This window comes from Protobothrops mucrosquamatus, unplaced genomic scaffold (assembly GCF_001527695.2).
Source record: "Protobothrops mucrosquamatus isolate PMUCROS unplaced genomic scaffold, P.Mucros_1.0 scaffold336, whole genome shotgun sequence".
Classification (NCBI taxonomy): Eukaryota; Metazoa; Chordata; class Lepidosauria; order Squamata; family Viperidae; genus Protobothrops; species Protobothrops mucrosquamatus.
The window spans coordinates 596751-617990 of NW_015386674.1; the positions used below are offsets into that span (position 1 = coordinate 596751).

The window sequence follows — 21240 nt, forward strand, 5'->3', positions numbered from 1 at the left end:
AGGTTGTATCCTATACCTATTTACTTAAGAAGAAGTGATGCTGAAAGCAAGAGGTCTTGTTTTTTAATCGACATATACAGGACGCTCCAATACATACATTTTATTCTCTGCAACGAAGAATCGTGCGAAACTGCAATGTACTTGAATCTTAATCATAATCATGCCGCTTTTTATCGCCGTTTACTGCAATTGTTCGTTTGGCATAAAACAATAAGCTGCAGCAGGCTCGCAGATGTGATCCGAGGCGACGTTTTGAAACAGGCGAACAGTTTGGAAAACGCTGTACTCTCCCACCTGCTTCGTTAGGGCAAAGTGGCATTTTTCTTTTCTTTTTTTGACACTCTAGGCGACCCGTCCGCTGCCACGGTTCTATTGGCTGGAAGGATATCAGCTGATCTTTTCCCAGTCACTTTCAATATGGCGCTGACGGTATAAGCTGTGGGGAGGAACGTGGACATTAGTTCTGATTGGTTGTGCTATACATAGGGGAGCTTATATCGTGGGCCTTTCTTTAATCCCCCCCCCTTTCCCCGCCCGGAAAGACTTTTATAGTTCAACTCCTTATCCTTTGCCTGACGTATGGCTTGATCCAGATAACAGCAAAAACAGTTCGAGGTCGGTGTTGCCTCCATCAGAGAACCCAGATTTCAGCCCTCCAGCTGCCTCACCTCCCCGTATTTGCAGCTGCGTGCGAAGACTTGCGGAGAAGTAATGCTAGTCTACAGTTCATTGAAAATTACACGTTGGCTGTAGAGTAAGTGTCAAATAATAGTTAAAATTATTTTATTTTACTTATTTCTATGCTATTGCAGTTACAATTAAGATTCTTGATGTTAAGATAAAATTTAATGTTTCTCAAAAGGCAACAGTTAAATGCCCAGGCCCCGTCTCTGAGATGGGGGAAGGTTGTGTGCCTCAATCATTTTCTGTTGGTCATTACTGTTTCTAATCACCAGTACTGATAGTATTTCTCTAAACTGGAATTGAGAAATAGTCTTGCAAAAATAAGTTTAAGATCATTTCTCTGCAGAAGAAGAGGTACAAACAAAACGTGCCCTTATTTATATAAAAATTATAAAATTCAGTGAGAAAGTTTGCCACTGTAGAATCATGTTTCTCTCTCCCCCCCCCCCCCAATCTGTATTTCAGGATTTGTTCAGGCCATAGAATCCATTAGTTTTAAAATAATCTGGAACTCTTGCTCAAGAGGCAAATTAATGAGTTGTCATGAGCATCTCTTGGAGATGGGCTTTGGCGTATTAATTGATAAGCCCCATTTCTGTTGTACCTTCCCTCCCTCCCATCCAGGACATAGTACAGAAGTGTTGCTTGAGCAGGGTCCGTAAAATTGTCTGGGACACTACCCACCCTCTTCACAACCTCTTTTCCTTGTGACCTTCTGGGAGGAGGCTCCGTGGTATCTGAAGCAGAACATCCAGATTCAGCCACAGTTTCGTTCCATGCAGTATAAACCTTGTGAACTCTCAAGCTTCCTCCTTCCGTTATATATTCAAGATAGACAGTGTTTAATATTCATATGTTATGTATATGTAGGGGTGTAGGTCTATACATATGCTGTATATAGTATGTATATGTTGTATATAGTATGTTTAGGTGTGTGTCATGTATGTGTTTACTTTGAGAGCGGGCAACAAAATTTCATTTTTGATGTGTGTCATTGTGCCCACAGTAAAAAATGACAATTAAGGTTATCTTATCTTATCTTAGAAAACTTGCTATATATGCTCCTGGGAAGTGAACTTTTTTTTACCTTTAAGCTCTCTCACAACCCTAGAGTTGTAAGGAACAGTTTGAAAAACGTTGTTCTACCTGACATGGCTGTGCATTGGGCAAGACTATATGTACATGATGCATAAATCCATGGATTATCCATTTTAGCCTATGTGTTGCAGAGGTCTAGGCTGTAAAATTAATTTATGGTTTGATGTGTAATGCAAACCTAGAAAATTGGATTGATTAAACTGTTAAATGAATCACAGTTAAGTTCACTGGGATAATAAGTGTTACAGTAGGTGAGTGTAATATGAGATACTCTATTCTTGGGCTGTGTCTAAATTTAGAGCAGGAATGCTGAATTATAAATGTTTGGAAATTCAGGGTATTTGCAGTAAAATAATTTTTCTTTTCTTTTCAGAAAATAGTTTTAAAAAACTGATGACAAATAAATGTGTCTGAGGATTTGGTTGAGACTTGCCTTGGCTTCATATAGGAATGAAGCAACTGTAACTGCAATTTCAGTCAGAAATCAATCTTTTAACAAAGGCATGGAGGGTAATCGGAATCAAGACATGGAAACAGAAATCTATAATCTGGAGCAAAACATGGCTCAGTCACCTACAGTGAGTACAAGTGGTAGCGGTGAGCCAGCAGAAAATGGTGAGAAAGTAATCACAGAAGGAAAAGCAAAAATGATTTTCCCAAATGCCAATGAAGTGTTCTATAACCCTGTCCAAGAGTTCAACAGAGACCTTACGTAAGTAGAGAATGGGGTGACTTCACAAGCTGTTCGATTTTTTGCAGAAATTGGATGAATGAATGAAATTGGAATGAAGTAATGATAGGAGAGTTTATCCCTTTGGGATTTTTTTGTGTGGTGGTGGTGGGGAAAGAGGATACAGTTGGAGTAACAAGTTGGAATTAATTTGGAGTTAGCTTTATTATGAAAATATTATCTTTACCTGAGAAAGAAGAGATGTTCTCCTGTGATTAGCTTCAGAGCGTATATTTCATTAGGTTCTATCTTCCTTGTCTTAAGATCATTTTCATTAGCAAAGGGGTTCTGTCTATATCTTTTCACTTTCTAAAAACTTTTGGGAGGAACTGCTATTTATTGCCACAGGAATCCTCAAGGGGACTGGCTATGTATTCAAGCATATCTACTCTAACTTTTCCCTACTTAAAGATCTTCTTTGTAAAAGTGATTTAGTGTTCCATTTCATGGACTGATCAGGCTGTAGGAGTCCTTGAGGTTCATTTTTCTTTGTATTCCTTTTCTGAAAGGAGAACCCCAATGGCTATCAAATAGTAGATAATGGGTTTGTTTAGATGTTGTCAGAGTGCATAGCTTTAGCAAGCTCCAAGTAGGTTTTTGTGTTGTATTTTTTTCACTTTCCAGTGTAATTTTTATTAATATGACAGTCTGTAATCATAATGTAAAAGGAACAATGTGGGAAAATGTTCATTTAGTAAGTGTATTTTCAAACATATAATTTACTACATGTGTGGAACTTTGAGCAATGCAATGAGATTCAAAGAGTTCTTGTAGATAAATACTAAGAGTTCTGAACTAATGTGCTGAGCAAGTGATTTCAACGTAACGTTATTAGTGCAACATTGCAATCTATGGAGTTCATTTTTAGTGGAGAAAAATGTATATGTAAAATTGGAAAGTGAAAGTCATTCTTTATTTTTTAATTACTGCAAGGCTTGTGGGATATTTCATTCATTGAAGTAGTTTCATAAGTATGTAATGCTATATATCAGGGAAATTGATGTTTTATGCTGCATAACAAGGAAAAAAGTGTGCTGTTATGTTACTAAGGTAAGCAAACAATAGATCAGAAATCAATTTCTGGTAGACTACGTAGTACTTGATGCTTATGTGCATTTTATAAAAATTCCCGGAATTTGGTCTAATTTAGCAGTAATGATGCAAATTACATATTTTGAGTTAATACAGAATAAATACATATTAAGCTATAAAACATCTGCTTCTCTGCACTCTTGCTTTTCAAAGCTATTGGTGTAATATGGATGTAAAAATTTATTAAAATTATGTGCCACCCAACTCCCAGCAATATGAAAACAGTGGTAGGAAAGAAGAAATATATACAGTTGAAGACAACTTACCTGTCTTCGTGCTTCTCAGACCTAAGAAGTGATGCTGATTTGTCATTTTACTTGAAAGAATTTTTGAAATGATTGATAGTTTTGGATTCTGAATTATGTAATGATCCTCTGTAAAAGTCCTGCATTCTTGAAAGGACTGTATGCATGCACAGTAGATATTTAATCTTTTGTATATTCTGGCACATTAAATTCTGTAATATGTGCCATTTTTCTCCCATTTAGGTGTGCCGTTATTACTGAATTTGCTCGTCTGCAGCTCTCATCCAAAGGAATTAGGAGTGAGTGGCAATGCTTTCATCACTATTCCATCTAAGGTCCATCAGGTGAAAAAAAGAGATGTATAAGAAGCAAAATGTAGATATTCACTTTTATTGTTTTGTAGTAACAATACGGATTTATTTTCCTGCCTGCAGAGAAAAAATGTATATGCATTTTTAATAATAAAAAGACTTAATTGGGACTTAACAAGGCAGCATTTTGATTTCCTCCCTCAGGTTATTAGAAAAAGGGTTTTTTTAATGGCTGTGAAGTGAAATAAGCAGACCCACTTTTAATTTTCAGGAATTGTCCCGAGAATAACAATACAGAATGTTTTAATCTTCTGTAATTTGTTCTTGTTGCTTTTTAGCTAAGATTCTGTTTTATAGTTTAAAAAAGAGCAACTGCAGTTTACTTACATAATTGGAATTATAAATAGATTTTTGACAGTATGGTTCTCCATATACCTATAAGTATGTTCAGGTTTTCAGTAGTGGCAAAATTAAACAGAAGAGGCAGCCTTGCAGTTGTATTTATAGTAGGAGAAAACATCATTTAAAGGAGTTGAATATTTGGAGGAAGATTGAGCATTTGTTCAGACAAGATACCCAAAAACAGACAAGATACTGCCCCATCTTTTTTCTCCAGTTGCAGTCCCTGGGGAAGAAAATGCATCTAAAGTGATTGTTGATCTCTCTGAAAAGGAAAAAGATGATAACTTGGAACAACTGAATTATAAAGATACTCCAGATGAGGAGACTGCCTCAGTTGCAGAAGTGGGTGAAGTATGCCAGGTATTGTATCTATGTTTTCACATTGGGGTTTTGAGGGTGGATTGGATTGGCCATTACCAGCCTATTGTTGCCCAGATATATTTGACTTAAAGTTTCTATCATTGGTGCATGGTTAGAACTGCAGGTAAACTGCCCACTGCCAGGAGTTCGATCCTGACCGGCTCATGGTTGACTCAGCCTTTCATCCTTCCAAAGTTGGTAAAATGATGACCCAGATTGTTGGAGGCAATATGCTGACATGGTAAACTGCTCAGAGGGTGCTGAAAAGCACTGTTGGAGTGGTATATAAGTGCTATTGCTATCATTCACAGCTATCATAATCTTTGGCTGATCTTGGTGGGAAATTGTTTGCTTACTTGCTTATTCATTCATTCATTCATTCATTGTTTGTACTTCTCCCACAATCCAGAGACTCAGCGGCATACAAGTATAAAGCCAAATAAACTATCAATGCAATAATAAAACAACCCAACCCAAGTTTTTGACCCTGGCAACTATCTAGACTAGTCTCTGCAGTTTTCTTGGCAAGGTTTTTTGAAGTGCTTTGCATAGCGCAAAAATAATATAGAAGCTGTTTGCATAGCATGTCTGCAGCTCCCAGTTCCAACTGCCACTTTTGATGTGTACATGAGCAGACAGCTTACTCTATGCAATCCTTTCCAATCTCTCTCTACTGCAAGGGGAGAAAACAAAATTCACAGGTCAGGCACAGGAGAATGCGTATTGACTCTAATGGCAATCGCATGACTAAGGAGTGCTGCAAAGGTTGTAAAATTGGCCATAAAGTTATTTTTTCAGCATAGTTGTAACTTTGAATATATGCTGAAGAAGTAGTCAGTAAGCGAGGACTACCTATATTACATAGTCAAGATCTATCTTTTCCCTGTAGGGAGCTTAGGAAGGCATATAGCTTTCTTTTAAATAGAACACAACAAGTATATAACAAAATAAAAGTCATTTATGAAAATATGTCACCCTCCTAAATCTCATACACCCTCCCACAAAAACGTTAGCACTTTGATGAGATTTCACATGAAAACATTAAATTCTGATATGATTTAGTTTACTCATTATATGACCACTTAATTTGACTTGAGACAGTTAGAAGATTTTGCAGATGTCACTTAGTTGAACTTCCCTACACAGTGCTGACTATCAAGCTTTACATTCCAAGCGTTATGTTTTATTATATTTTATTATATCTGTATCCCATAATTCAATATTACCATAATATTTGCATTTTAAAATATAAAAATAAAAACAGTACAATTAACAAACAATATAGTAAAAACATGAGGGAAGGAATGGGTTTTTCCTGAATCTTGGGAGAGGGGGGCTTACCACATCTCCTTGGGAGATGCTTTGATAGCCTGAGAGAAGAGAAAACCTTTCCTTCGTGGCTGGGCTGAGCTGGGATCTTCAGACCAGAGCATTGAGCTAATGACATAGCTCTGTCTACAGAGTAATATAATATAAATCTGGTCTGCATCAGAGGCTTTCTTCATGGTATATCATTGCAGCATGAACTATATAAGCATGAAATAACCCATTCCTTATGTTGGAATACATGTTAGAATGTATTTTGTATTGCAACAACTACAGAATTATTCAGCACTGTTTAGTTTGCATCTATGGTTATAATCTATGGTTCCTTTTGTTCTGAGGAGAGTTTCCTGTGTGACAGTTGAAAAACTGTTAAGTAGCAAGGCATGGGGCACTATACACTGTACACTTTATTTGATCGGTATGGCTATGTAACCATCCTCTGCTACCAATCTGTATGGCTATATAATAATCCTTTGCTACCATTTCTATATAATAAAACAGAATTTTCTAACAGGCTATGGGCCCAGTACCCACAGCTTCAACCCAGTATAAACCCAGTATAAGCCCAGATTAGAGGAAAATATAAAGTTCAGCACAGAACAGAGCAAACCAGTCATAGCCAGCGACAGCAAATAAGTGCAAGATACAGAAACAGAAAGAAGACTGCAACAGAATAAAATAAAATGGCCAGTAATAAAGCTGAGACAAAGCTTTCATTTGCAAATCTGACAAACCAGATCTACCAGTCTTGGAAACTCAAGATGAAAATGCTGCTAATCAGGGAAGGTACATGGAAATGTATAAATGAAGCTAGGCCAGAACAACCTTCAGATGAATGGATAGAGGAAGATCAGAAAGCTGAGAGCACAAGCTCTCTTAGCATAGAAGATGATCAAATCATATATATATGTAAATGTGAAACTGCTGAAGAAATGTGGGAAGGATTACAAAAGGTGCATGAAAGAGCTAATCTAAGTAATAAATATTTGATTAGAAAGCTATACCAAACCAAGCTGATGAAAGGCCAGGAAACGTGGGAAGGATTACATAAGGCATTCCTTGGAAATGGTTGAATGCCTGAGAGGTATAGGAGAAGAAATAAAAAGATTTTCATGGTGCAGCACTATTATTTAGTGGTTTATCAGAAAGTTATGCTTGTCTGATGCACATCCAGATGACAATCTACCATTGGAATATGTTAAGGGCAAGCTTATAGATGATATAAGCGTAAAACAGAAAGCATTAATAGTGACAATGTTTCTGTTGCAGAGTCTGCTTTAAAGACGAACAATAGGAATAAAAACAGTCGAATGAAGCAAGAAACTTGAATGCTTTGTGTGCAATAAGAAAGGGTAATTTAAAAGCAGATTGCAGAATCTGGACAGCTAGAAGGCAAAAACTACAAAAGTCAAAAGTGTGAAGAAACTGATTTTTCTTCAGATAATAATTATATTTTTCAGTCCAAAAGTTGCACCTCATCTTTGAAAGCTGGGTGTGTTGATTCAGGAGCTACGAGTTACATGACAAATGACAGAATTTTTTTTACTCACCCTGACCAGAGTAAAACAGAAAAAATCACCACAGCTAGTGGGCAAGTAATAGAATCAGAAGGAATAGGAGAGGGTTTTCTTTACTGTCCTATTTCTCAGAGTATCACCAGAAACATACTTGTGAAAAATGTATTGTATTTCCCAGCTCTGGAAACTTAGTGTAGAAGCTCACAAAACAAGGCAATGTAGTGACCTTTAAAGGGGATAGTTGGATCATCACAAAAGGGGACATTGTACTTGCAAGGGCTAAAATGACAGATAAACTGTATCAGCTGAAATGCAATCAGGTAGTTAATACTGCCAAGAAAGAGAAACACTCAAATTGTGTTCACTCATGGCACAGACGACTTGGACACAGAAGTCTTGTTATAATAAAGAAATTAACTGAGAAAGACTATTCAAGTGGAATAAAAGAAGAACCAGGCCACAAAAGGTTTCAGTCAGGAGATACACCAGAAGCAATAAAGGCATCCCAGCTAAAAGTCTATCCTATTTTGCTCACGAATATTAAAACCCAGAGATGGGAAGGAGAATCCAAAAGAAATTGCAGCCTGGTCCCCCAGCCAGGCCCAGCCGGAGCCAGAGCCTCAGCAGTTCCAGTGCCAACTCTTCAGAGAGCCAGGGCTGAAGCCACAGCAGCAGTGCCAGCTCTGTGGACCTCCAGGACAGCAAGAAGAAGAGGAAGAAAAAGGAGGAGAAGAAGCATAAGAAACAGGAAACAGAACTAAGATCAAAATTGAACTATTATAAGGAGTAGTTGTTGAGTGGGGGTGTTGGAATACATGTTAGAATGTGTTTTGTATTGCAACAACTACAGAATTATTCAGCCAGTAGATGGCAGTGTTTAGTTTGCATCTATGGTTATAATCTGTGATTCCTTTTGTTCTGAGGAGAGTTTCCTGTGACAGTTGAAAAACCGTTATTGTACACTGTACACTTTATTTGAATCAGTATGGCTATGTAACCATCCTCTGCTACCAATCTGCATGGCTATATAATAATCATCTGCTATCATTTCTGTATAATAAAACAGAATTTTCTAACACCTTACAACTTCTGGGATTTGACTGATCACTCTCTGTGATCACCCTCTTTAATAATTCTTTTGAAGTAAAGAATCTAGGACTTTGGAATAGTTGCTCATTTCAGCATAAGCTAAAGCATTCAAAGGGTCCACTTTAAGATATGATGCAAGCTTTTGAATTGTTTTGCGCAGGGATAGTGGTCAAGCACCGTAAAACACTTGGGAAAGACACATTCTGAACATTTCTGTTTGATATTCTTGAAATTGTCAGGGCCACTTTGGAAGTTGAAGCAGGTACGATTCACATAGTTTCAAGTCAGATATTGAGCTTTTTAAAGTTAGTTGCAATATTTCTTCCAGTTTTTCTTTAACTTTTTTCCTGCCTTTTACAGGAGGGACTCAAAGTGCTGGAGGCTCTGGCTGCTTCTGGACTGCGTTCCATCCGGTTTGCAAAGGAAGTGCCTGGCATTCACAGTGTGGTAGCTAATGATAATTCTTCTAAGGCTGTTGAATTCATCACCCAAAACATTAAGCTCAATGGCGTGGAGCACCTGGTGACTCCAAGCTTGTCAGATGCTCGGTTAGTAGACTTCTATACAGGAGAGGGATGGCAATTCTTTCTTTTTTTTTTTTGATCCTTTGACCATTTAACATCCTGAGGCGTAGCAGATAAACTCTTGCTTTGCAAAGGAAATAGGATTTTTGTACAACAGTGTTTTTAATAGTAACAGTGGGAGTAAAAAAAAAAAAAGGAAGAGCAAATTAGATCCATGCAAACTCCCTTAGGCACTTTGTAATACTTGACGGACTTATATTCTTTAATATAGAATAGCATGAATAGCATTTGTTCAGTGAGCCTTGGGGAGTGATAATATTGTTTTTATTTTATGTCTTGAGCTAGTTCTAACTATGAGAAAAGCCATTTACAAAAAACCTGTTGTACTGAGAATAGTTTGTACTATCCTTTTGTTTTGACATGATCAGGTAAATATTCTGTTGTACAAAATGAGGTGGGGAGAATTTATAAAGTTTGAATACTATTTAGCCTTCATGTTTTTCCTGCACTGTCATAATTGATTATGTGGTGTTAAGTTACGGTAGTTTTCTGACAGCTAACAAAGATGATAACAGAAAAACAAGTCAGAGAGAAAGGAATGTGATATGTAATTTTGAATATATATTAATAAGAAGGCTACTGAGTGATTAATTAATACTGTTTATGATAATTAATTATATCTATTATTGTTAGTTAAATACATGTTGTTAGTTCAGTGTTTCTCAACCTTGACAATTTTAAGGCATGTGGACTTCAACTCCCAGTGGAATTCTGGGAGTTGAAGTCCACATGCCTTAAAATTGTCAAGGTTGAGAAACACTGTGTTAGTTAAATACATGTACCCAGACAATATGCTGTTTGCTAAATATTGAAAATGTTACCTGGAAAAACCCCAACCCTAACCCAAACCTCAATCCTAATCCTGACCCCATTTTATCCCCAACCCTATTAAAACTAATAATTTAAAAAACAAACAAACCAAAGATGATAACAAACCTCGTGATATAAATGAGAAAGCCAATATTTATCTGCACACTGCATGAACCTTGGTCTCAACAAAGGGCCAGTCAGGTGTAAGCTAAGAAGCACAGTGACTCAATGGCTTAATGATGCTGGAGATGGTCTCGGCTTCTGTTGTGGTTTGAGCTTAAGCACTGTGTGGCAGGGTGAGCATCTGTTGCTCGCCTCAGCTTCTGTCCACCTAGTAGTTCAAAAGCATGTTCTTTGCAAGTAGATAAATAGGTACCACTTCGGTAGGGAGAGGAGCTGGTGCTCTGTACAGGTAGTCAGATTTCTGACGGCTTTGAACCTTCTTGGTTGCAGTGCCTGTTGGGAGGGGCACCTCTGGGAAGGGAGGGGGGCAGGAAGAGCCGCTCCTCTTGCTCTCTCCACTTCGCCCTCCTGTGGCGCACTTTGGGAAGCGCGTAAGCGTCTCCTATACCAGGGCTGGTACCTTGGCAAGCCGAACTAGAACTCTGCAATAGCATTGTGATCTCCTGGCTACTGCAACAACACCATACGCTAATAATAATAGGTATATGGTACTCAGGAAGATTATCATGACTTGGGGCAGAATTGCCACTTGTGTAGGTTTGGGAAGTACAGCTGAATCACTGCTGAATAGAGACGATATGCAGGTCCTGTATTTCAGCTGCGTTTCTAATTATCCCATTCTTCAGTCTGTCCTCAGGGCACAATGTCTATGTATTGCTTAAAAAATAAGAATACACGAAGGCGTTAATTTTTCTGAATTTCCATCTCTTTCTATGCTTGTGTCAGCTAAAACACCCTCTCTTCATTGAGCAAATTATCCGTCTATTCCCCTCTTCTTCTATGGAATTAAGTTGGAGAAACTCTTTGACTTGCATTAGATATGTATTCATTGGCCTAATCTTTTGCTGATCTAGAATCATATCATGGGCATGCCTCATAATGAAAATAATCTCTATACGAGCAGCCAGCCTGCCAGGGAAAATAGCTGATCCTCCATTTTAGGCACAGTTTTCTGCAGATACCAAACGCTTTAGCATAGAGAAGGCTTAACTGAGCTTCCTTTTCAACTGAAGCAGGCATCTACTGTTTCATAGAATTTCCTGCTTCTTCCTTTCTAGCTATTGGATGTACCACGCCTAATCATGTCTGTCTGTCTCTGTCTGTCTGTCTGTCTCTCTCTCTCGTGCAGGATGCTGCTGTATCGCAGAAAGGCAGCTAAAGAATTCTTTGATATTATTGACCTGGACCCATATGGCAGCCCTTCTGGTTTCTTGGATGCTGTGGTTCAGTGTGTGAGGAATGGAGGTGAGTTGGTTCTTTTTTTCCCCAGTTCTAGGTATTGTTATTAATAGTGAAAAAGGGCTGCTTAGAATACTGTTTTTTTCCAGAGTTTTCTTGATAAAGGTTTCCACCTTTTTTAACGGCAAATTAAAATAACAACATGGATTTCGTATTGCAATATTTGTTTTCTAAAATGGGGTGTATCTATAGCAGAGGTTCTCAACCTTGGCAACGTTAAGACTTGTGGACTTCAACTCCCAGAATTCCTCAACCAGCAAAGCTGGCTGAGGAATTCTGGGAGTTGAAGTCCACAAGTCTTAAAGTTGCCAAGGTTGAGAACCCCTGATCTATAGCCATAACTTGACTCCTGCTCTGTAGGAAATTGTAGTGATGTTCCAGAGGATACAAACTGTTCAAGAATGATTGAGCCATTATTATTTGTTTGTTTGTTTGTTTGTTTATTTGATTTGCATCACACCTTTATTGCTTTGTAAGTAACTCAGGGTAACTAGCATACATAATACTCCTCCTTCCTCCAATTTTCCACACAACGACAACCATATGAAGGCGGTTGGGCTGAGAGTCACTAGCCTAAAGTCACCCGGACAGTTTTTATGCCCAAGGCAGGACTAGAATTCAAACTCCTGGATTCTAGCCTGGTGCCTTAACCGCTAGCCAGTGTTTCTCAACCTTGACAATTTTAAGGCATGTGAACTTCAACTCCCAGAATTCCACAGCCAGCTATGCTGGCTGTAGAATTCTGGGAGTTGAAGTCCACATGCCTTAAAATTGTCAAGGTTGAGAAACACTGCACTAGACCGAACGATCTCTCAGAGTGAACATTACAGAGTAAAAGGAAGAAAACCAGGACTCTATAGAGTCAGGCCCAAGTCTTTTCATAATGGAAAATTATATCGCTCCCTCTCTGTGCCTGAAACTGTAGGAAGAGCAGCTCTCTTTTGGAGAGAAGGAAGTAGAATTGCACTGGCTCAGCTGTGGGGCAGCTTCTAGAGCGAAGCCTTTGGCACACGCTCATCGACTCTTCTTGTCTGTTCCCCCTTAGCTCCTTTGGTATGTTTGGGAGAAGTGTTGGTCTGCATTGTTTTCTACAATTTGCCTCCAATAGGTCTGCTATGTGTTACATGCACCGACATGGCTGTATTGGCTGGGAAATTGGGGGAAACATGTTACAGCAAATATGGAGGCGTGTCCATCAGCACCACCTGCTGTCATGAGATGGTGAGTAGGAGGGAGTGCCAGGCAACGAGACGCTTATCTTCTACGGCCATGTTTTTCTCCCTGTTGTTATGCTCAAAAGGAAATCGATATTTCCCAAATTAGCAAGGACAGCTGGTGGTAACTAGTAAGGTCTTATAAGTATTACAATACTGGGGTTGGGAAAGAATGGAATGGGAACATCACGTGCTATGAAGAATATGCAGAGGTCTTACATATCCTCTGAAAAGTTACCCGTATTGTGCCCAGTGCCCAAAGGCAGAAGGAACCCTTGCTGTACCATCCCTTTTCTTTCAGGCCCTGCGAATTATCCTGCACAGCCTGGATCTTCGTGCCAACTGCTACCAGCGCTATATTGTTCCACTGTTGTCTGTCAGTGTGGACTTTTACATCCGTGTGTTTGTTCGCGTTTTCAGTGGACCATCCAAGGTCAAAGCTTCTGCGAGGTGAGCACTTGGCTCAAGATGGTTTTTTCGCTTTTTCTGCTGTGTTTCCCCTGCGGAGGAAAAACACTCAGATCTCCTGCTTGCTTTCCAACTGTTCCCAATTTGTTGCATTCAGAAAGAGGATGTCCAGTATAGCCGGCATGACTCAAGGCCGATACCTGGGCGTCTCCTTCTTTGCCCCATCTTAGGAACTCTTCTTTTCTCTCTCTCGGCAGCAAACAGGCCTTGGTTTATAACTGTGTGGGCTGTGGATCATTTCATATCCAGAGACTTGGCAAGGTGGTCAGCGATGGAAAAAAGTAAGAGTTCTTTATAGTTTTGTCAGCATAGCAGCAGTTTCCTTTATTCTGCTGCCTAAACCATTTTTGGTGTATACATTCTTTTCCTGCTAGATATTTTCTCCCGCACTGGTCATAGCGGAAAACGAATTTGACAGAAACTTAGATAGACAAAAATTCTTACTGGGAAGTACGGCCTCTCGTTTACTGCCTCTCAGCATTAGAAATCGACTACTCTTTTCCCCAGTCGAAACGTTGCTGCTGAGGATTCAGAGGCTTAACTCTGAGCAGATGTTTCTGATGCTGGATCTATACTCTGCCAGCGAAGAGAGACCTGTGGGCCATTGGCCTTCAGTCTCTTGGGCTTTCAGACCACCTGTGCTTGTAACATAAAGCACTCCTTTGATCAATAGGGAGGAAGCAGACCCATCTGTTGTTACGATTTGGCTTCATGGCATCTGCCTCTCTTCTGTGTAACCCCACAGCTTCAACTATAAGGCTGCTTGTGGCCCCCCTGTAGGTCCATCCTGTGAACATTGTCACCAGCATCACCAGGTGAGCTGGGATTAGTGTGTAGCCTCGTGGCTTACCTGTTCTTGGAGAAGTGATTTTTTCCAAGCTGATATTTCCTCCTCTTCCTCTTCCTCCTTATCCTGCAGCTGGCTGGCCCCATGTGGGCTGCATCCCTTCACGATTTGGGTTTTGTCCAGCGGGTCTTGTCAGCGGTTGAGAGTAACCCAGGCCGCTTTCAGACAAGTCAACGGATTCAGGGCATCCTGAGCATGGTGATGGAGGTGAGGAGGATGGCTGTTTGCAGAGGGAATAGGGTGATACTCTTTTCAGATCGGCCCCCCAGAAGAAAAAATCTGTCATCAAGTAGTAAAATAGTGGAGAGCTAGCCCGTAGATCGCCAGGTGTTGCAGGTAGCATTGCTCTGTTCAACTTTAGGCAGCCTTCCCCATTGCAAGGCACCGATGTTCAAGCCATGGTCTGGGTTCTGGCAAGCCCATTGACATCTTTTTTATGAGATAATTGTAACAGTGAACAAGCTTACCTAAAAGGGAACCTCTTCTAGTCAGCCTAAAAAGTGCCTTCAGGACGGATCATTGTTGAAAGCAGAATGTGGCTAAAAGATGGTTACAGTAATAGATATGCCTCTTCTGTAACTTCACTAGAAAATTTCCTTATATAATTAGAATCTGCTTTTCTCCGCTTGTAGGAGCTACCTGATGTCCCTCTCTATTATACCCTTGATAAACTCAGTAAAACCATCCATTCTAACAGTCCTTCTCTACTGCAGTTCAGGTAAGATGAACTTACTAATTTTGCACCAAGATCTTGTATTTAACTTTAAAAAGGGATATCCTAAGATAGGCTGTGAATGTGGCGATAGGTAGGATTTCCTTGCATTTGCCGGTTTGAATGCCATTGTGATACTGAGGAGAGAATAGGGTTTTTTCTGGTAGTCCTAACAATAGTGATATATTAATCGGGAGCTTGCTAAGAGCCTCGCTGTTTTTTTTTAGCAAGTTATCTAGTCTTGTGAATCTGTGAATCTTTTCAAACTCAAGCGGGATAGCCGTCACATGCGGATGGCTCAGGCCCCATTGCCTGACAGACATGCTGTTTAAAAGATTCCTTCTCTAGGGTGCTGCGGTTGATTCAGGGATAAATTTTGATTTGGGTGATTTGGAAACACGGCTTCTGAGGGTCTCTAGCACGCTACGTCATGTGATTTTAAGGATATACTAAGAGTACATTTCGGAGGATGGGAGAGAAGAAGCTGTAAAAAAAATAAGCTACAGAATTTGAATATACAATTTAGGAAAAAAAATAGATTTGACCCAATTGGAGTCTCATGTTTAGATGATTGTGCCAGTTTTTCTGCTGCCTTAAAACAGAATGTTGACCTGTCTCAGTTGTTGTCGGGGGTTCTGCTTATATTTTTCCTCAGGGAGGTTAGGGCATGTTTGAATATAAGCCTTCTCTGGATTCTTTTTCAGATCAGCTCTTCTTCACGCTGGCCACCAAGTGTCGCTTTCTCACGCCTGCAAGAATGCTATCAAAACAGATGCACCATCATCTGTGCTTTGGGACATTATGCGCTGCTGGGTGAGCCTGGTCTTACTTTTATCAGATAAGGCAGTTTTTCTTTTCTGGCTTTATAAAAACGATTGACACTGTATAACAGCTATGGAGGCCTCTAACTTGTAAGGCTATTCCAGGCATCAAGCTTCTCACAGAGATAATTTCTGGTTTCTCCTCTAGTTTTTTAGGCAAAACCAATCAGCTTAAACTAATTTCTTCCTGCATGTACGTCCCGTGCTTTTTTTGTTGAAGCTTTAATAAAGATTCAGTGTGAGGTAGCCCTAAAAGATTTGTAAAAAATAATAATAATTCCAAGACATCCCTTCTACGGTTGGTTGCCTTTGCTCTTGTCTATGCTCTTCCTCTTAGGCCCTTTTTTAAGATTAAACTGCTCTTCCTTCTCTTCCTTCTGCCCCTCCCCACTTGCAGGAGCAGCTCAACCCTGTGAAACGAGAGCGCCTTTCAGAGAACAGCCCAGCTGCTCACATCCTTTCCGTGGAACCCAAGTAGGTGATTGTCACATGGTAGAACTGGGCTTGAGATGAGCAAATGTGGATTTTGAACTGAGGAACAAATTGCTTTAGGTGCAGGATATTAAAAACCTGGATGTTTTGAAGGCGGAAACCTAAAGTTTCATACATACATACAAACATATAATAATAATAATAATAATAATAATAATAATAATAATAATAATAATAATAATAATAATAATAATAAAGTTGGAAGGGACCTTGGAGATCATCTAGTCCAACCCCCTGCTCAAGCAGGAAACCCTATACTTCCAGTGTTGGCGCATTCACCAGGTTGTTCCACTGGTTAATTGTTCTAACTGTACATACACACACACACACACACACACACACACACACACACAACAGAGAGGATGGCCGTAGAGGGAGGAGAATCTCCCAAGAGTGTTATTTTGAAGCTGTTTCTTTGCAGAGAAAAATGTAAGCTACTGAACTCTCCTACCACTGGCAGAACTTACTAAAAAGGCTCCCATGGGGGTTAGAATTCTACCATGTGCTCTAATCTGCCCCTTATTCTCATTTTCTATACATTTTGTACAGGTTGCAGGCGTCCTTCACTGTCCGAGCAGATGCTAATCCTAAATCACGAAAACAGAGACTCCGACGGTTCCAGATGAATCCCGAGCCCTTCTGGGGGCCTAAAGCGAGAGCAAAAGCAGGGTAAAGGGACTGAAAGGGAATCATGGGGCGCTGGGAGGAAATCGGAACATCCAGATATAAAACTCCTCTGGGATTACAATCTACGATATTTGAAGGAAAAAACCCAGTCGTTTCTTTGTAAAACTGATGCTAGATGTATTGTTTGGTCTGTGAATTATAGTCTTGTTAGTAGAACTTTTGTCTTGGAAGATTGTGTGGCAAAAGGAAAGGCATCTTCCTCTAGTATCTTCCTCTGCATCTTGATTCCCTTCTCAGAAAATAAAAAAGCTTAGGCACATATCATAGTTACAGCCCAGGCCCTTGGCTGATGTTGCCATTACTTCTCTTTGCTGGGTGCAACCTAATCGTAGAAGGAATGTAGGGCGGTCCTCTTGGGTGCAGAAGCGGGTGGGTGTCTTGCCACTCACAGCTCAATGTTTTTACAGGGTTTGCTGCACTTTTCCGTTACAAGCCTTTTTGGTGTCCCTTTAAAACAAAAGGGCAGCTGTCTTGGTTCATGCCTAATTATTTCTCTGGGTTAGGGGCGGGATTTCCTCTTGTCTGCAGGAAAAGAGAAAATTACATCAAAACAAGAGGAAAGTGTGCGCAGAAGGGGATGATGGCTCTCAGCTAAAAAACTTTCCATGCAAAAGGTTCCGGCAGGTAAGTGGCCACGGTTACTCTGCATGATAAGAAGCTAATTAAAGGCTCATGAAAGGAAATGGGCAGCATATTTTTGGATTCAGTTTTATTGTGATAGCACAGGTCCAGGAAGAAATGTGATTGGCATGTGACAGAAAAGGATCGTGGCACCTTGCTTCATTTGGCCTCCATAACATTTGGGCATGGGATTGGATCAGTGGGTTGATATAGTTGGGTTATAGCACAGATGGAAACATCTGGATCTAAAGGAAATGGGGAAAGGAAATTACCTTTTACAAGAGCAGCTTTTCAGGTGACTGCACTAATCTAGAACCAGTGCAGGGTCTAAGCTTCCTGGGAAAGGGAAAAAAATAGATTGAGGGCTTTCTTCTCCATACAGGGCAGTGTTTCTCAACCTTGACAATTTTAAGGCATGTGGACTTCAACTGCCAGAATTCCACAGCCAGCATTGCTGGCTGTGGAATTCTGGGAGTTGAAGTCCACATGCCTTAAAATTGTCAAGGTTGAGAAACACTGATACAGGGGATCTGGAAACTGCAGGGGCATGCAGTTTGCCTCCTAGAAACAGAAAACATTCACAAAGCTTTGGGGTTTTTTTTAGCCACAGATAAGTAAAGATACCAATGAGCAAGAAGTATCTGCTCTAGCTTAAGGGTGGTAGCCAGAACCAATAATCTTTCATACCTAGCCAGTCCATTTTAACCAATGTTATAATTGACAGACAACTCCAATTAAGTACCAGGATATCCTCTGAAAATAGATTCGGCTGCTCCTGAGTTTAAAATGGTCTACTAAGCTAAAGTGCTGCTTGCTTGATACTTTACCAAACTGCTCAGTTTTGGCAGACCTAAGGCAGCAGCAAAAATTTGAGTCTTTGTGGATGCACATTAAGACTATACAGACCATAGACACACAAAGAAAAATCTCACTGCTATTTTTGACTACTAAAGATAATGCGTGAAGACAGCATGGTCCATTCCCCAGAGTTGCTGAGTGCGTTATCCAGGCAGTTTTTTTTGTTAAAAAGCAATCAGCTAGTTATATAAATAATATTGGTTGGACTAGGTGCAATAATGTAAATGTCTTAAGTTGTTCCCAATGAATGCCATTTTCCTTCCCAGGGTGACTGTACATTGGGAGACAAATGCTGCTACTCTCACGAGACCCAGAGTGAAACACCATGACAGCAGTGTGACAAAAGAGTCCTGCATGCCTGGTGTGATTTTTATTTTTGCATTTACAGGCGATCTTTATATTTTAATGACTGTCAAAATGCGCACGCCAATTAAATACTATTATCTTTTGATGATGTTTGGGTTTGTGATTGTTTAATAGTGATGGGGGTTAACCCTGGTTAACACTATCTAAGAACCATTTCAGCTGGCTGTCTTTCCACTTTTTAAAATCTGTCTGCACCAGCCTGCATGCAGAAAACCCCAGGGCTGAGACATTTTTATGTGACATATTTATTGCTATTGGCAAGCAAGATGAGTAACTCTGGGTAAAACAGAGAGCAATGATATGACTTGGTGTAAAGCAGCTTCCTAGGATTGGCAGAAATATTATGTTTCAGGCTATATGGTTTTCTTTCATCATATACATATAGTTCTGGTCAAAATCTCAGGGTAAGAGTCCCACAATTATTCTCCCCCCTCCCCCGTTGCTTATCTAAGCCCATTCATTGCTCTTTTCAAGTTGACGGTATGTCTCCCAATAAAGCTAGAATGAAGTAGCAAGTTAAGTGTCCTTAGTGGTTGCTGACCTTGGTTATTTTATTGAAGACTCTTCATTACCTAAACCAGATAACATCATCAGGCTAGAACTGTTGATGTTTCCTAGTTTGGGTAATAAACATCTGCAAGAAAACGACCAAATTCAGAGAGCACCAAGACCCCTCATTTCAACTCTGACCTACAAACATTCTTGATAAGTAACAAGTTACATAGATAAAAGGACTTTATCCACACATGCATTCTTTTCTGAGAACTGGTGCAAGTACTTTAATCTAAGTCACACCTTAATAGTGAGATGTTACTGATGTGAACCAAAGTTGAATAAGACATTATAAAACAAATCTAAGTGATTTATCAAGTAGAGCAGACATGTCAAACACAAGGCCCACGGCTCATTCGCCCCACCCTGCATTGCCCCACCCCTCCCAGCCTCCCTTTCCCTGGCCCTCGCCTTGCCAGGCCTCACTTCCCATCACCTTGCTGGGCCTAACTGCCCATCGCATGGCCCTCACCTTGCCGGGCCCTACCTCCCCTGGCGCAGCCCCCACCTTGGCGGACCTCACCTCCCATCGCACGGCCCTCGCCTTGTCGGGCCTCACCTCCCCTGGCCCAGCTCCCGTCTTGCCTGGCCTCACCTGTCCCACCTGGCCCTCACCTTGCTGCGCCTTGCCCAGCCCCCAACGTGCCCAGACTCACCTGGCATCCAGTGGTCCTTGCCTTGCCAGAGCTTCCCTCCCCTCCCCTCGCCCGTCCACCTTGCCAGGCCTCACAAGGTCACACCCAGCCCTTGCCTTGCCAGGCCTCACTTCCCCTCGCCTGGCCCTCCCCTCCCCTAGCCCTCCCCTTACCAAGCCTCACCTCCTCTTGCCCGGCCCTCCCCTTCCTTGTCACAGCCCCCACCTTGCCTGGCCTCACCTGGTCCCACCTGGTCCTCGCCTTGCCAGACATCCCCTCCAAACACCCAGCCCTCACCTTGCTGGGGCTCCCCTCCCCTCACCCAGCTTTGCCTTCCAGGGCTTCCCTCCCCCTCCACTTTGCTGGGCTGCACCTACCCACACCTGGCCCTTGCCTTGCCGGGCCTCATCTCCCCTCAACAACCCCCCCTTGCCGGGCCTCACCTGGTGTCAACTGGCCCTTGCCTTGCCACATCTCTCCTCCCCTCTCCCAGCCCTCGCCTTGCCCAGTCTCACATAGTATCCCCTGGTCCTTGCCTTGCTGTGCCGTGCCTCCCCTTCCCTTTCCTCGCCCAGCCTCCCTCCCCGCACCTGGTCCTCCCCTCCCCTTCTCTTGCCCAGCACTTGCCTTGCCTGGTCTCACCTAGTATCCCCCAGTCCTCGCCAGATCTCCCCTCCCCTCGCCCAACCATCTTGCTGGGCCTCACATGGTCTTACCCAGCCCTTGCCTTGCCAGGCCTCACCTACCCTGGCCCAGCCCCCGCCTTGCCAGGTCTCACCTGCTCTCGCCCGGCCCTCGCCATACCGGCCCTCACCTGCTCTCTCCCAGCCCTCCTCTTGCTGTGCCTCCCTTCCCCCTGCCCAGCCCTCACCTTGCTGGGGCTCCCCTCCCCTCATCCCCAGGGCTCGGCTCCCCTTGCCCAGCCCTCCCCTTGCTGTGCATCATCTCCCTTTGCCCAGCCCTCGCCTTGCTGGGCCTCATTTCTCCTCGCCTGTCCCACTCCTTGCCTCCCCTGGTGTCGCCTGGCCCTTACCTTGCCGGGACTGGAAACTGATCTATGCAGGATCCTAAGTTTGTTGGTTTATTTATTATCCCACCTGTATTATTTTTAGAAATAACTCAAGGCAACAAACATACCTAATAGTCCTTCTTCCTCCTATTTTCTCCACAAAAACCCTGTGAGGAAGGCCAGGTGGAGAGAGTGACTGGCCCAAAGTCACCCAGCTCTCTTTCATGCCCAAGATGAAACTAGGATTCACAGTCTCCTGGCTTCTAGCCTGGTGCCTTAATTACTTTC

The 21240-nt window shown here is 41.6% G+C and overlaps 1 protein-coding gene across 1 annotated transcript; it reads left to right on the forward strand.

Moving 5' to 3' along the window:
- The first annotated feature begins 2161 nt into the window (after positions 1–2161).
- Positions 2162–18832, forward strand: TRMT1 (tRNA methyltransferase 1). The gene is made up of 16 exons (XM_015815334.1): positions 2162–2494; positions 4093–4148; positions 4777–4922; positions 9215–9402; positions 11561–11676; positions 12779–12891; positions 13186–13334; positions 13550–13633; positions 14098–14167; positions 14272–14406; positions 14832–14917; positions 15616–15724; positions 16130–16206; positions 16774–16893; positions 17415–17535; positions 18657–18832. The coding sequence occupies exons 1-16, from the start codon at positions 2187–2189 to the stop codon at positions 18717–18719; spliced, it is 1941 nt and encodes a 646-aa protein (XP_015670820.1). The 5' UTR covers positions 2162–2186; the 3' UTR covers positions 18720–18832.
- The last annotated feature ends 2408 nt before the right edge of the window (positions 18833–21240 follow it).